Source organism: Colletes gigas, unplaced genomic scaffold (assembly GCF_013123115.1).
Source record: "Colletes gigas isolate AHSC1104 unplaced genomic scaffold, ASM1312311v1 Colletes_gigas_Sc00004, whole genome shotgun sequence".
Taxonomy (NCBI): domain Eukaryota; kingdom Metazoa; phylum Arthropoda; class Insecta; order Hymenoptera; family Colletidae; genus Colletes; species Colletes gigas.
Window position 1 is genome coordinate 8,193,796 of NW_025106633.1, and position 12,147 is coordinate 8,205,942.

General features: G+C 45.2%; 1 protein-coding gene across 1 annotated transcript; it reads left to right on the plus strand.

Annotated features, from left to right (window-relative positions):
- Positions 1-2,705: 2,705 nt before the first annotated feature.
- On the plus strand, positions 2,706-8,940 carry LOC122405168 (flocculation protein FLO11-like). The gene is made up of 5 exons (XM_043409707.1): positions 2,706-2,833; positions 3,510-3,816; positions 3,939-7,524; positions 7,772-8,133; positions 8,225-8,940. Exons 1-5 carry the CDS (start codon positions 2,706-2,708, stop codon positions 8,525-8,527), a joined length of 4,686 nt encoding a protein of 1,561 aa, XP_043265642.1. The 3' UTR covers positions 8,528-8,940.
- The last annotated feature ends 3,207 nt before the right edge of the window (positions 8,941-12,147 follow it).

Below are 12,147 nucleotides of genomic sequence, written 5' to 3' on the forward strand. Positions count from 1 at the left end.
CAATTGCAATCTAGATATACTTTTATTTAATATATATACATTAAAAAAACAAAATTAACATTGATACTAGAAAAACTAGAAATTATTATCAGTCAGTGTTACCGTTCGATGATTTCATCTTTTCTTTGGCGCGAATTTGATGTGCCCGAGATGTGGTGTCAACAAGATGGTGCCACGTGTCACGCTCGCACCAAACCTATCATCTCATTGAGCTTGAAATGCAGTCGTCGACCGACCACCAAGATGCACCACCTAACCACAAATTGTCAATGATCTCGAAGTAAACACAATCGTGGTGGTCGTTGAAACGGTATTGCATTTCACGCGTAATGTACAAGTCGTGTGCATAAAAATAAAAATAGATCTCCTCTGGTTTCCATTTTATCTCGATTGAAAGTTTCGTCGTTGTCGGAAAATCCGTGTCGCATGCCCCTAAAGTTTGGCGCCAGCTTTCTGAAACACCCTGTATATTCCCATATATTCCGACGTCCGTCTGTCCCCCCACGGTGAACCGTTCCGGCCAACATCTCTCGGCTCTCCCGGTTCACCCTTTCCCCATCTTTTCGTTCGAAAAGAACGAAGACCGTGGTTGCCCCCTCTCTACGATATCGCTTCTCTTTCTCAGTCCGATGCACTCGTCTCAACGAAGGATTCGAGCGCCACGCAGTACGCGCTCATCCAAGGTAGGAGACAGTGGAAACGACGACAGGTGGTACGGGAAGAAGGGCGGCGCACGCTCTCTCGCAACACACGAAAAGGATAAGAAGAGAACGGTATAAAAGAACCGACGAACGCGCGAATAAAGGTGGGAAAAAAGAAGAACGAACGTTCGCGAGGACACCATCAAACACCGGAAGAAATATCGATCGGATCCACTGCTTCCGAATCGGGGTAGCCGGGTCGATTGTCGCTGCCATATCTCGTCCCGAGGATTAGACAACAACCATCGTTCGTATCCTCGCCGCCGTGTCACCGGACCACCGATGTCCGAGCGCGATAATCGTTGAGATAACCTAAGAAACCGATAGTAAAAGTGAAGGAAAAAAAAAACACGGAAGACAGTGCGAGCGCAAACACGCCGGTTCTCGTTGAGGAACACATGCCCCTTATTCGTCGACGCGTCAGAGACTATTGAGGTATCTAGTATCGGAATATTGGCCCAACTAACGCGTACAGATCTCGCGGCCCGTCGCCGGTCAGAATTCGGTCTTTGACTTTTCACGGTCACCGATTTAAGATGAGCTCGTTTCACTCCCGGGAATCCGTTTCTTTTCGCTCGTTCGCAGCGGTACGAGGGGCACGTACGCCCTACGTATCGTGTTACGTTCCGCGCCACTTGTAACGCGATAGTTTTTTTTTTTTACCATTTTCTGTTATATTCGTTTACAAATTTTATCCAAGTACAAAGTTCCAATGCAGCAGTTGATCGAACAATCGTCAATTGCAATTAACTTTTGCTCGATATTGGTACATGCACTCTATCTTATCATATTTAATTTAATTCCAACTCTGCACATATGCTAATAAGATATTTCTATAATTTACGCCCATTTTCGATCCGGTATATACCGTAACGGAATAGAAAAAAATCTACAAGACTATTTTATCTGTACCAATCGCATATGCCCCGTGTATCGTGTTCGAGGCATCCTAATAGGATATCGTCGTAATCTTTATATTTCTCAAAAACTTCACCAGAGTTGGAAGAAGTTTACCATCCAATTTCCCCGGTAAAAAATAAAATACGAAAGTGTAGTTTCTCGATGGACTCGTTTCAATCGTAAATCCGTTTCTTTGATGGGTTCATCGCGGTTCGAGAGCCATATGCCCAATGTATCGTATTTCGCTCCGTGTTAGCTTCGTTGGACCTTAGATCCTGATAAGATATTTCTGTAATTCTGCCCGTCCGTTTCCTCCAGTATCACGGGAAAGTTAATTTTACGCCGGTCGATATTGGACGCAGACACTCGTGTTTACAAACATTCTAACGCGTAATAGGACACGGGAATGTCACCAAACTCTTCGCCCTTTTACGACTCTCTTCTCCTTTTTTTTTACGGCGATTATATCGTCGCTATAAAACATCTTTCATCCTTCGTTAACTTTGTGCTAACATTTCCAAATTATTTATCCAGTAAAAAGTTTGAAAATTCATGTTTCATCTCTAGTTATTGAATAGGTTAGGAAAACGGTTTTTTTTATTTTTTACAAATTTTAATTTTTGTCAGTTAAAGAATGTCGAACTGTACCTGTGGGACAATTTAATATGCGATGTTGGTCCATCGTGAAAATCGACCCGCTGTGTGTTAACAATCAGATCGATTAAATAAATTGATATTCGATTTGGGAACGAGCCGCGCGCGTATTTGTTAAATATTTGCAGTCGAACGCGCGTATCGCATTTACTAAGCGATTTACAACGCGACGGAAAACCGGTCGTCATGTTAAGGCGATGGCCCGTAAGGGGGTAGCAAGGAATCGAAGGGTCGTTAACCGAAAAGAAGACGGACTCGTCTGTCGCTTCTGTCTTTCTTTCGATCTATTTTTCCGCTCGTACATGGCCATTGGCGGTCGTGTAGCCCTTTTTCGCATCGCCTCGCGTCCCAGCTTTTATCGGTTTTATATGGAAATACGCGTTTCTCGATAAGCTTTCCAACCGATTCTTGCTTCCAGATCACCTCGACGTAAGGAGGAGCAACAGAATAATGTCCTTGAAACGGTTTCACGTGACACTGACGACACTAGTGCTATGGACGTGTTTAGGTACCAGCGTGGGCTGGCCGTTTCTGGAGCGCACTACCGTTTTAACGCCTAGGAAATTTTTAAAATCTAGGTCAGTATTTTGTTAACTGCGCCTGGACGCGCGGCGTCCGTTCGAGCCGGAAAAAAAAAAGAGAGGGAAACAGCCTGTCTGGAGGAGATGTACCGTACTGTCTCTCCGGGTTCTCGTAATTTTGATCTCTCGAACAGCCTCGGTCTTATCCCCCCACTACTCTCGACTCTGTCTCGCTGTTTCTCAACCTCGTCCTCGGTGCAGGGTACACCGCGCTAGAAATTAACAAATAAAATATTACCGTTACGTGTGAAGTGTCAAATTTTAAACATTGCTCTAAAAAGCAAATTTGCATCGACACAAATTATTTTAAATTTGCTCAAATATAATTTTGCCAACCACTAAGAAAGGCATAAATACCGGAATTTTTTTTTTTTAAATTTAAATTTTAAGTTTAATTTAAATTTAAATTTTAAAAAATCGCGACAGCTTTTTTTGCCAACGACTAACCAAGACATAAATACCTTATTTTTTTTTTTTTTTTTAATTTAAATTTTAAGTTTAATTTTAATTTAAATTTAAAAAAATCGCGACAGCTTTTTTTGCCAACGACTAACAAAGACATAAATACCTTATTTTTTTTTTTTTTTTTTTTTAATTTAAATTTTAAGTTTAATTTTAATTAAAATTTAAAAAAATCGCGACAGCTTTCTAGGGAGTATTTTACAATTTTCAGCGTGGTCCAGTCGATGGCGGTGGTCCCGAAGCATCACGATGCGAAGAACGGGATACGTTCGACTGGGATCAACAGTTCGCCAGCCTCGATAGGCGTAAACTTCTATCGATTGCCTCCTTCGCCGGCTAATTTATTGAAACCCGATGGATTCCAATTCTACACGTACAACGAGAGAGGCGAGATGATTACGAAACAGATGACCATGCAAGAGATACAAGCTCTGATCGCGGCCGGAGGACCGGATCACTCTAACATAGGGATTCAAGAGCCCCAGAAGGCTGAAGATATCCTTACTGGTGGAAAGAAGGTTGTCTTACTTTTACGTGCTGCATAAATTCCGAGACTCGATTTCTAATTACAAGCAACGACTATTGTATAACGTTGGAAACTTTAGCTATGTTTCTAACATCAATTTGTGAATATTTCTAGGTAATGGACGTTGTTGAGAAGGTGCAAAGCGTCCTGAAGAGCGCAATGGACAAACCATCGACGTTGACGGGCTCCATCCCGAATTCTGTACCTGACAAGGTGAACGTCGAGTGGAGCAACATTTTGCCCGCCATTTTGGCAGGCGACAAGTACGGGGACAAGATGGACGAGCCTCATCGCGTCGAAGAAGCCACGACGACCGTCCGGAGTCCCCCCTCAGACTTATCGAGACTGAATACCACGGTCGTCTCGTCGCTGGAGCAACCTGGCGACTCCGTATCCGTGGAGCAAAAGGAAGAACCGATTAGCCAGCGAAACAAAACGCAAGAGCCTCTTTTAACGACCACTTCGGAGTCCCCAACGGCTTCGTACACGGAGAAGTTGATGATACCGGTGCCAGTTATCACGGCGGAGCAAAAACCCCAAACCATGTACTACACCACTCAGAGCAGTCTCGTTTTCCAGAAGATAACCGAAATGGTGCCTCTGGAGAATGCGTTCGCGGAGAGTCAGGATCGCGATAAGATTCCCGTGTCTATGACCACCTACGAATCAACGACGTCCAACGCTCCTCCATCCTCATTCTCGCCCACAAATGACAATTACGATAGCACGCAGGTTGCTAGCACAACGTCTGATTCGAAGGTCTCGGTCACTGAAGAAATCGTTCATCCGTCGACCACGGAAACAAAGATAAAGCCAACCAGCACTTGGACCAACGAGGATTTGGAAACTGATCTTACGACCAAACCGGTATCGGTTACCGAGTCTGAGACAGTCGAGACGTCGGTCAACGAATCATTCACAACAATGTTTGTCTCCAGCACGGAGAAGCCCTCCACGCGCTTGCAAACAGAGTCGTCGATCGCGTACGATGCGGTAACGAAGTCCAGCGAATTGGAGTTCACGCAGCCTTTGAAACCGTTATCCGCGGAGTTGGAGAACTCTCTGTCGAGCATGATCAATCAGATCTCGGAGGGACCCGCCTCTTCCGTTTTGACCATGTCAGGCGACCTGGAACCGCCTCGTCAGATCATGAAGGAGGAAAGCAAGAACAGTTCAGAGGCAAGTACGACCACTATGGCAACGATGATCGATACGACGGTGAGATTGTCCACGATGGTGGAGGAAAGACCTCCAGTCAACGTGGAGAATACGACGTTCAAAGAACCCCTTCAAGAATCCACCGTTGGTACAACGATGAGACTCCAAGTCGAGGATGAAATTCTTCCCACGGTTGCTCCAGTTTTCCTTGTAGCTTCGACGAGTTCGACGCCCCTCGAAGAAACGACGAGCTACGTCGATGTTTCAACGAATAGTCAGGACACGGTAAACGCGACGGAAATGATCGACTCAAGTCCTTCTACCTCTATCTCGGAAACTACGGATAAAGTAACGATGTCCAGTCCCCTCGAGTCGTCAGAAACGAACCTCACAATCGCGAGTTCTAATTCCACCATGATGATGTCGGACGCCGGGCAACAGACTAGCGTCGAATCGGTGGCGATCGTCGAAGATATACTTCGAACTGTCTCCACCGAGGCGAACGTTCCCGTCACGGAGGCGATCGTTTTACCAAACATTTCGCTGGAGAACCTTCCGACCAAAACTCTGGCGAGCGCGCTCATTGCTGGTTTCGGAACCACCGTCTCGAATGCAACGGAAAACACGACTCCGTTGCCAGAGAAGGTTGCATCCATAGACGTAACTCCGTGCTCGAAATCGACTACTTCGCTGGTGCTCGAGACGCAAACCGCGACATCTGTTTTACCAATCGTCGACGCGGTGGAGACAGATGCAACGAACGAGACTGTGTTGGAAGCGTCTGAACAGAAGGTGCAAAATGAAACGATAGCGTTGGAAACGACTGAACGAACCGTGTCCGTTACGAGCGTAGAATATCCTCAAACGAAAGTAGAACCGTCGACCGTGTCGAAAAGCACGACTTCGATGCCAACGACCGACTCGTACGTCATGGACGCCACCTCGCGGATCGTTACGGATCGAGACGAAGCTCCGTCGAGCTCCGTTTACGAGACGACGACGATAAAATTATTGAGCATCGAAAACTCAACGAACGTTGTCGAAGTCTCCGGCGTTACGGTGGAGAACCAACAGAATGTATCTAGCACAGAGATGGCGGAAGTGGTCTCGCGGCCGGACAGAATTCCCTTGGAAGCGTTGAAGAAAGACGACACAACTTCGGTGACGCAATCCGAGGAGAATCTCGTTGGAACGCCATCGACGGAGAACGCGAACGAAACCGTCGTACGCGACACGACTGTTGGTCACGACAAACCGTCGAACGTTCAGAATTTGACAGACATCGAGAAACCGTTGGATCTCGTTCATGTCGGAACCTCGAACCCAATGGACGCAGGTACAACGGAAGTTCCGGCGAAAGAGAAGTCGGAACTCGAGAGAAAGGAGACGATCCAAAGTTCGAAGATCGACGCGACAACCGTGGGTTCCGTGGAGGAGGAATCAGCGACCAACGCGAAGGAATCGATCGCGACGACGACCAACTTACCGGCCGTCGATATAAAAGAGTCGAACGGAAACGCGAGCTTCGACGAGCCCGAAAAGAACGAGACCAAAAGACCGGCGGAGTCCCAGGAGAGCACGACGACGAAACCCGAGCACCCGACGCCTCATCATACGCTTGGACATTCGAAACCATCTAGCTCGAGCAAGCTGAACGCCACTGACGTCGACGCGGACGACAAATGGCAACGGATACCTCAACACCAGACGGCTTCGTGGTCGACGACGACCAAGAAGCCGACAGTAGCATCGGAATCGACGACGGGAACGCGTTTGCAAACGACGCCGACCACCCCGTCGAGCGAGGCCGATGCGACGGTGTCGTTGAACGCCTCTAAGAGCACCAATGGACTGGACACCAGCACGAGAAACGCGAGCATGGACATAGTGAATTTCTCCAGGCTGTGCAACGAGCTGGCGTTTAAATTTTGGATATCGGCGAACAAGGGACTGAGCACCGGGAGATCTCTAGCTCTCTCTCCGTTTGGTATGATCAGCATGCTGGCGATGATATTCTTGGGCGCGCGGGGGTCCACGTCGGAACAGATGAACGAAGTCCTAGGGTTGGACAACGTGGCCACCTTCAATCCACATCTGATCTTCCAGAACGTGACGGACGCTGTGAGCCTGGCGAGGCATCAGGGCATCGCGAACGCGGCGTTCGTACGCGAGCTGTTCGCCGACAAGGTTAAGGTTAGGAAACTGTTGCCGTTCTACAAAGAACAGGCGCAGCAGTTTTACGAAGGCTTGGTGGCCGAGATGAATTTCGCCACCATCAGCGACCTCGCGCGACGTCGAACCAATCTGCTGATCAGAAAGCAGACCGGAGGCAGGATAAAGGATTTCGTGAAGAGCAACGCGGTTCCGTTGAGGTCGCCGCTGGCCGCCATTTCGGCGAACGTGTTCCAAACGGACTGCAACACCAGCGTGGCCAGCACCACTGGTCGCGACGGGGAGCTGTACTTCGCGGTTTCGTCCGCCCATCGATTGAGAAAATTGATCCCGGTCCCGGCTACCGTTTGGCGATCGAACGTGCTTGCAGGTTAGTTTCTTTTTTTAACACTAGATTTATGGGCATTGATGTATATTTATTGATACCTTTCATGTTGACGATTAACTTATAATACGATTTTTTTTTTAAATTAGAAATATAGAATATTATTAAAAAATAATATTTACGCGTTCTGCAATTTTAAATATGGAATCAAACATCTCATGCTGTTGTAAATTGTGCAAATCTTACTCCTGATATCAAAATACGCCGCATATTCAACCGTGAAAATTTATAGGTTATGAACCTAGTTTGGACGCCACCGCCGTGGCTCTCGGTGGCGCTGATAAGCTCGTTTCGACGATATTCTTGCTGCCCGGACAACAAGGCCACGTTGCACCAGGCGACACGTTGGATCGTCTCGAGCAAAGGCTCGTTAAAGATGCGTTCCGTGATGGCACCTGGAACAAACTTCTCAAGGTTCTTATACCCAGGCCCGGTCTCGAACTGCAGATACCGAAGTTCAGTCATCGGTCGGTAGTCAACGCCACCGCCGCCTTGAAACGAATGGGTCTCGATCGGTTATTCTCCAGCGACGCCGATTTCAAAGGTATCAACGGAGGAATCGGGAATCGACTGTTTCTATCAGATGTTTTACAGGTATTTTATTTTCCCGAATTATTAAAATATCCATTCGCCTTCCTTTTATAGTTGTCCTTAATTTTGCGAAAACTTCTCAAACCTTTCTCAGATGAATCTGTTCAGCACGTGCGGCGATGAAAACGTGGGTAATGGACGACACCACGTGGAAATTTATCCAGCTAGTCCCTCATTGCGAAATTCTCGAAACGAAGAGAAATTAGAGGGCGATTCGATGCCCGATGTTCCGTCAAAGAATTATCGCACTGTTCCAACGAGGGGGTCGATAAGAAACACCGAGAGATCGGAAGACAAACCCAGACTGAAATTGGACCAACCGTTCCTCTATTTCGTACGACACAACCCGACTGGCCTTATACTTCACATGGGCCGCTTCAATCCTAGATTGTTGTAAATTCCTCGATGAAGAATCATTCGTTTCATTTTTATCTATTTAATTTCATATCTTATTCGCGTACAATCGAGTCGATTAATATTTTTGCCATTGTTTCCATTCGCGTTGTGCTTCCTCTGCGCTCTGAAACGGAGCAGCGTAACGCGATTATCTGTTAAGTTATTATCGATAATATTTGTACGCGAATACGTTTACATTAGAAACACGCTTCTGCCATATTAATTGTGCTTTAGTATCGGCAGAATCGGTACGAACGATCGCCGAGGCTGCTCCCTGAACGGTGACTCGACGATCGTTTTAAGGGACAACGCGAGATTAGCTTAATTAATGTGTTTTTATTAAAAAAAAAAAAATGACAAAAGAGATATATGTATACTTCGGAATATTTTCGAATAAATGATTTACACAGAAGACAGGAATCGAAAGAGACGCGTTAGAATACAACTTTGCTTGCAAATCTTTCTGTATTTTCGAAGGAATCAAAATAAAAGATTATACGGAATAGGTCTGATTAAACGCTAAATAATATTACCCAGGTCTCACCGCGAATGGAGACTCGTCCTGACCGAATCCCAAAGAAATCCCCATGGACACCTCTAGGCCCCTAAATAGGGGGAGGGGGAGGGGTAGTGTCTAATTTTTACCAGCTAACACCCCACGGTGACCAACCTCCAGCGTTGTGGCTGATGAAGCATACCTCGTCTGTGTCGAGACCTGGTAATCCCTGTTACCCACGTATCTTTGTTAAAATCCTGTATAATTTACTGATAAAAAAAGTAAAGTATCGTATAAAGGACAGAAGATCGAAGATACGTGATGTACGACCTTGGTTCTCGACAGAAATTCAAAGAAACTTTCAGTCTCCTCGAATTTCTCCATATTTTCATACCCATTGTTTGCAATAATTATTAATTAACATCGGGCAATAGTTAAATAATGCTCGATAGCGTGGGTTGTATAAATAATTGTTTTAATACCATTGTGCGTAGAATATTCATTTTTCGGTCAAAGGCACGTTTAACTGTTAATTGATTCGCGAACTCGCCAAGGACGGTCTTCCCCACCCCTTCGACTCCTCTGCCTGAGGCTAACTGCCGGTGACGGGCGCTCACTCTCTCTCTCTTTCTCGGCGCTGGCGGACGTGGCGGAACCTCGTAGCTCTGCGCTCCACCTTTTCTCACCACTACTGACCACTGGTCGAGCACTGGTCAACTTTGCTGACCAATATTGACCATTAGTGATCAGTAGTTCCGCCTCTCCTCTTTCTAATTTCTTTTTCAACATTAAAATGTCTGCTGGGCTTCGATCTATCGTTTCTCCACGTTTTCATTTGTTTGGATCCTTGTCTTAAATGTTGCTTATTGTATATATTGTGCTTTTGTCCATATCCATCTATTCCATCTATCTCCGTTCGGGTCTCCACTCGCAGCAACCTCCACGCGGTGAGACCTGGGTAATATTATTTATCGTTTAATTAATAATCGTATCGCTCTTAGCTGGGTAATGCAATTATTAATTAAAATCTAAATAATATTAGCAAATTGGCTGCGATCCGCCTTGCATAGGTCATCATGAATATAGAGCTTCTTGGCTAGGTTAGTTTTAATTCTCATTGATTCATCAAAGATTCTAAGAGTATAAGAGTAGATCTTTCGGCCCATTTTTATGGGGTCTCGAACCCCCATTACCATTTTCGTGTCATTTGCAACATTATCAACAGATTTAGAAATGAATTTCAATCCCATCTTATATGTATTTACACACACACTACAGCTGTCTGCCCATCAATACTAATTGAGTGAATAGTTTCTCAACTGACCGCCATCCATGAGAAGAGGACGCTAAAATCACCTCCGAATTTTCACATCGGTATGGCAGTCAGATTAAACCACGAAAGTCCATAAGTTGTAAGGTCTACTCGTATACTTTGTCTGTGATAATAGCAGTCTTGTACACCATGTAAGGGAAGAAAGACTTTTCCACGTTTCCTAACCCTACCGATTCCAGTAGTTCAATTGGCCATAGTTCTCAAGATCGCCGTTCTTTAAGAGGTCGCTCGAAATCCACGAGCTTTTTACCAGGCCGGTATTTCAGTTCGTGTGTCACCAACTTTCATGAGATACAGTCTATCCTACACCTCGTCTGTGAATATACATATTTAATATTGATATTATCACGAATCTGTACCTTTATAGTCTAAAATAACGAATATATTTATTTATATAACATTCGATAGGAAGCTGTAGCTCATGAAACAAAGTGTTAATCATCTAATTGGTAGTCTACAATAAATCATTGTCTGCTTTTCACGCTAATATATTTAGGCAATGGAAAATAAGGCAGTCAATCTGTTAATATTCAAAAAATTGTGTCTGTTTTGTTGTCAGTAACATAACCCCCTTTTCAGTTTTCTTGGTTATGCTCAGTTTTGCAATTTGCAAAATTTATTAACCTTGGCTAGGAATCTCCTTGTGCCGCGGAAAGGTGCAATTACGGTTTCTTCGTAATTCGACGCTTTCAGCTTGTTCCAAGCTTATTCTCGGCTACGTGGAGTCGGTAAATTGCATTAGAGGCACGTTTAGTTAATCCACGAACGGTGCACGTTGACACGGTACCCTGGTTTCCAGTAGTCGGAGTCAACCAGCAAGGATGGACGTGTCATCGGTGACGTAGTTCGACTGAGACTTTGGTATTGATTCTGTGACGTCATTGAGAGTCTTCCCACGCAACAAGCGTAACCCCGAATTCGCGAGATTCATCCCCATTCGTCTGACTCGTGCCATCAAATTATTTATTATTTTATTCGAGTGTAGTAATTGAAATAAAAAATCCAACACCATTTCTAGAATTTGCAAAAGAAACGGTATCCTATTCATCGTATCCTCGAGTGCATTAGCTACTGTTACTTGTAATTTCAATACGCGTAACCGTGTAAATTTACGAGATACCAAGTAATATCGCCCACAAAAGGGAAAGACAAGAAACGATTACGCGTATCGCTTTCAGAGGCTCGACCACGCGAAGGTCGACGCAACTGACGAATTTACATGTTTAATGAACCATTTCTTGAACGGGGAATGTCGTAAAAATGCTTTCGACTTGCTTTACAATTGCAACAGGAACAAACAAAAACCACGGTAACGCAAGAACGAGCATTACGTTATTCGATCCTTACTCCCCCTCTTGCTCCCTTCGATTCCTTTGTGCTCTCAGAAAAATCAATATTTCACAATTCCGCCATTGTAACAGATTTCGATATATCGACCGTAGATAAACTCCAGAGTCTTTGATCGCCAATATTTCGCTAAACGTGCCTCGAACGTGCCCGATTATTTACAGGAACAACGTTATTCTCTGATTATTTTTAAGGGAGCATTGCAATCGTGTGCACGAGCTCGTGTCGAATGTTTTTGGACGCAAGTTGCATCATTCGACGAGGTTGATTCACGTCCCGCGATGGGACGCCACGACACGAGCACAAAGGACTCTCGCACCTGGACCGAGGGATTCTGTAGGAACTTTCGAAGGATGAAAACCAATTGGACGGTTTTCTCTTTTGTCGCGCGATCATGTACCCCTTTGTACTACGCTCCTCTCCTTTGTCTACCTTCGCAAAGTCC

Excerpts from the sequence above, each read along its gene's own strand:
- LOC122405168 (XM_043409707.1), top strand. The coding sequence starts at position 2,706 with ATGTCCTTGAAACGGTTTCACGTGACACTGACGACACTAGTGCTATGG. Across the intron at positions 2,834-3,509 it reads AGGAAATTTTTAAAATCTAG|CGTGGTCCAGTCGATGGCGG; the intron begins GTCAGTATTTTG and ends TACAATTTTCAG. Across the intron at positions 8,134-8,224 it reads TTCTATCAGATGTTTTACAG|ATGAATCTGTTCAGCACGTG; the intron begins GTATTTTATTTT and ends AACCTTTCTCAG.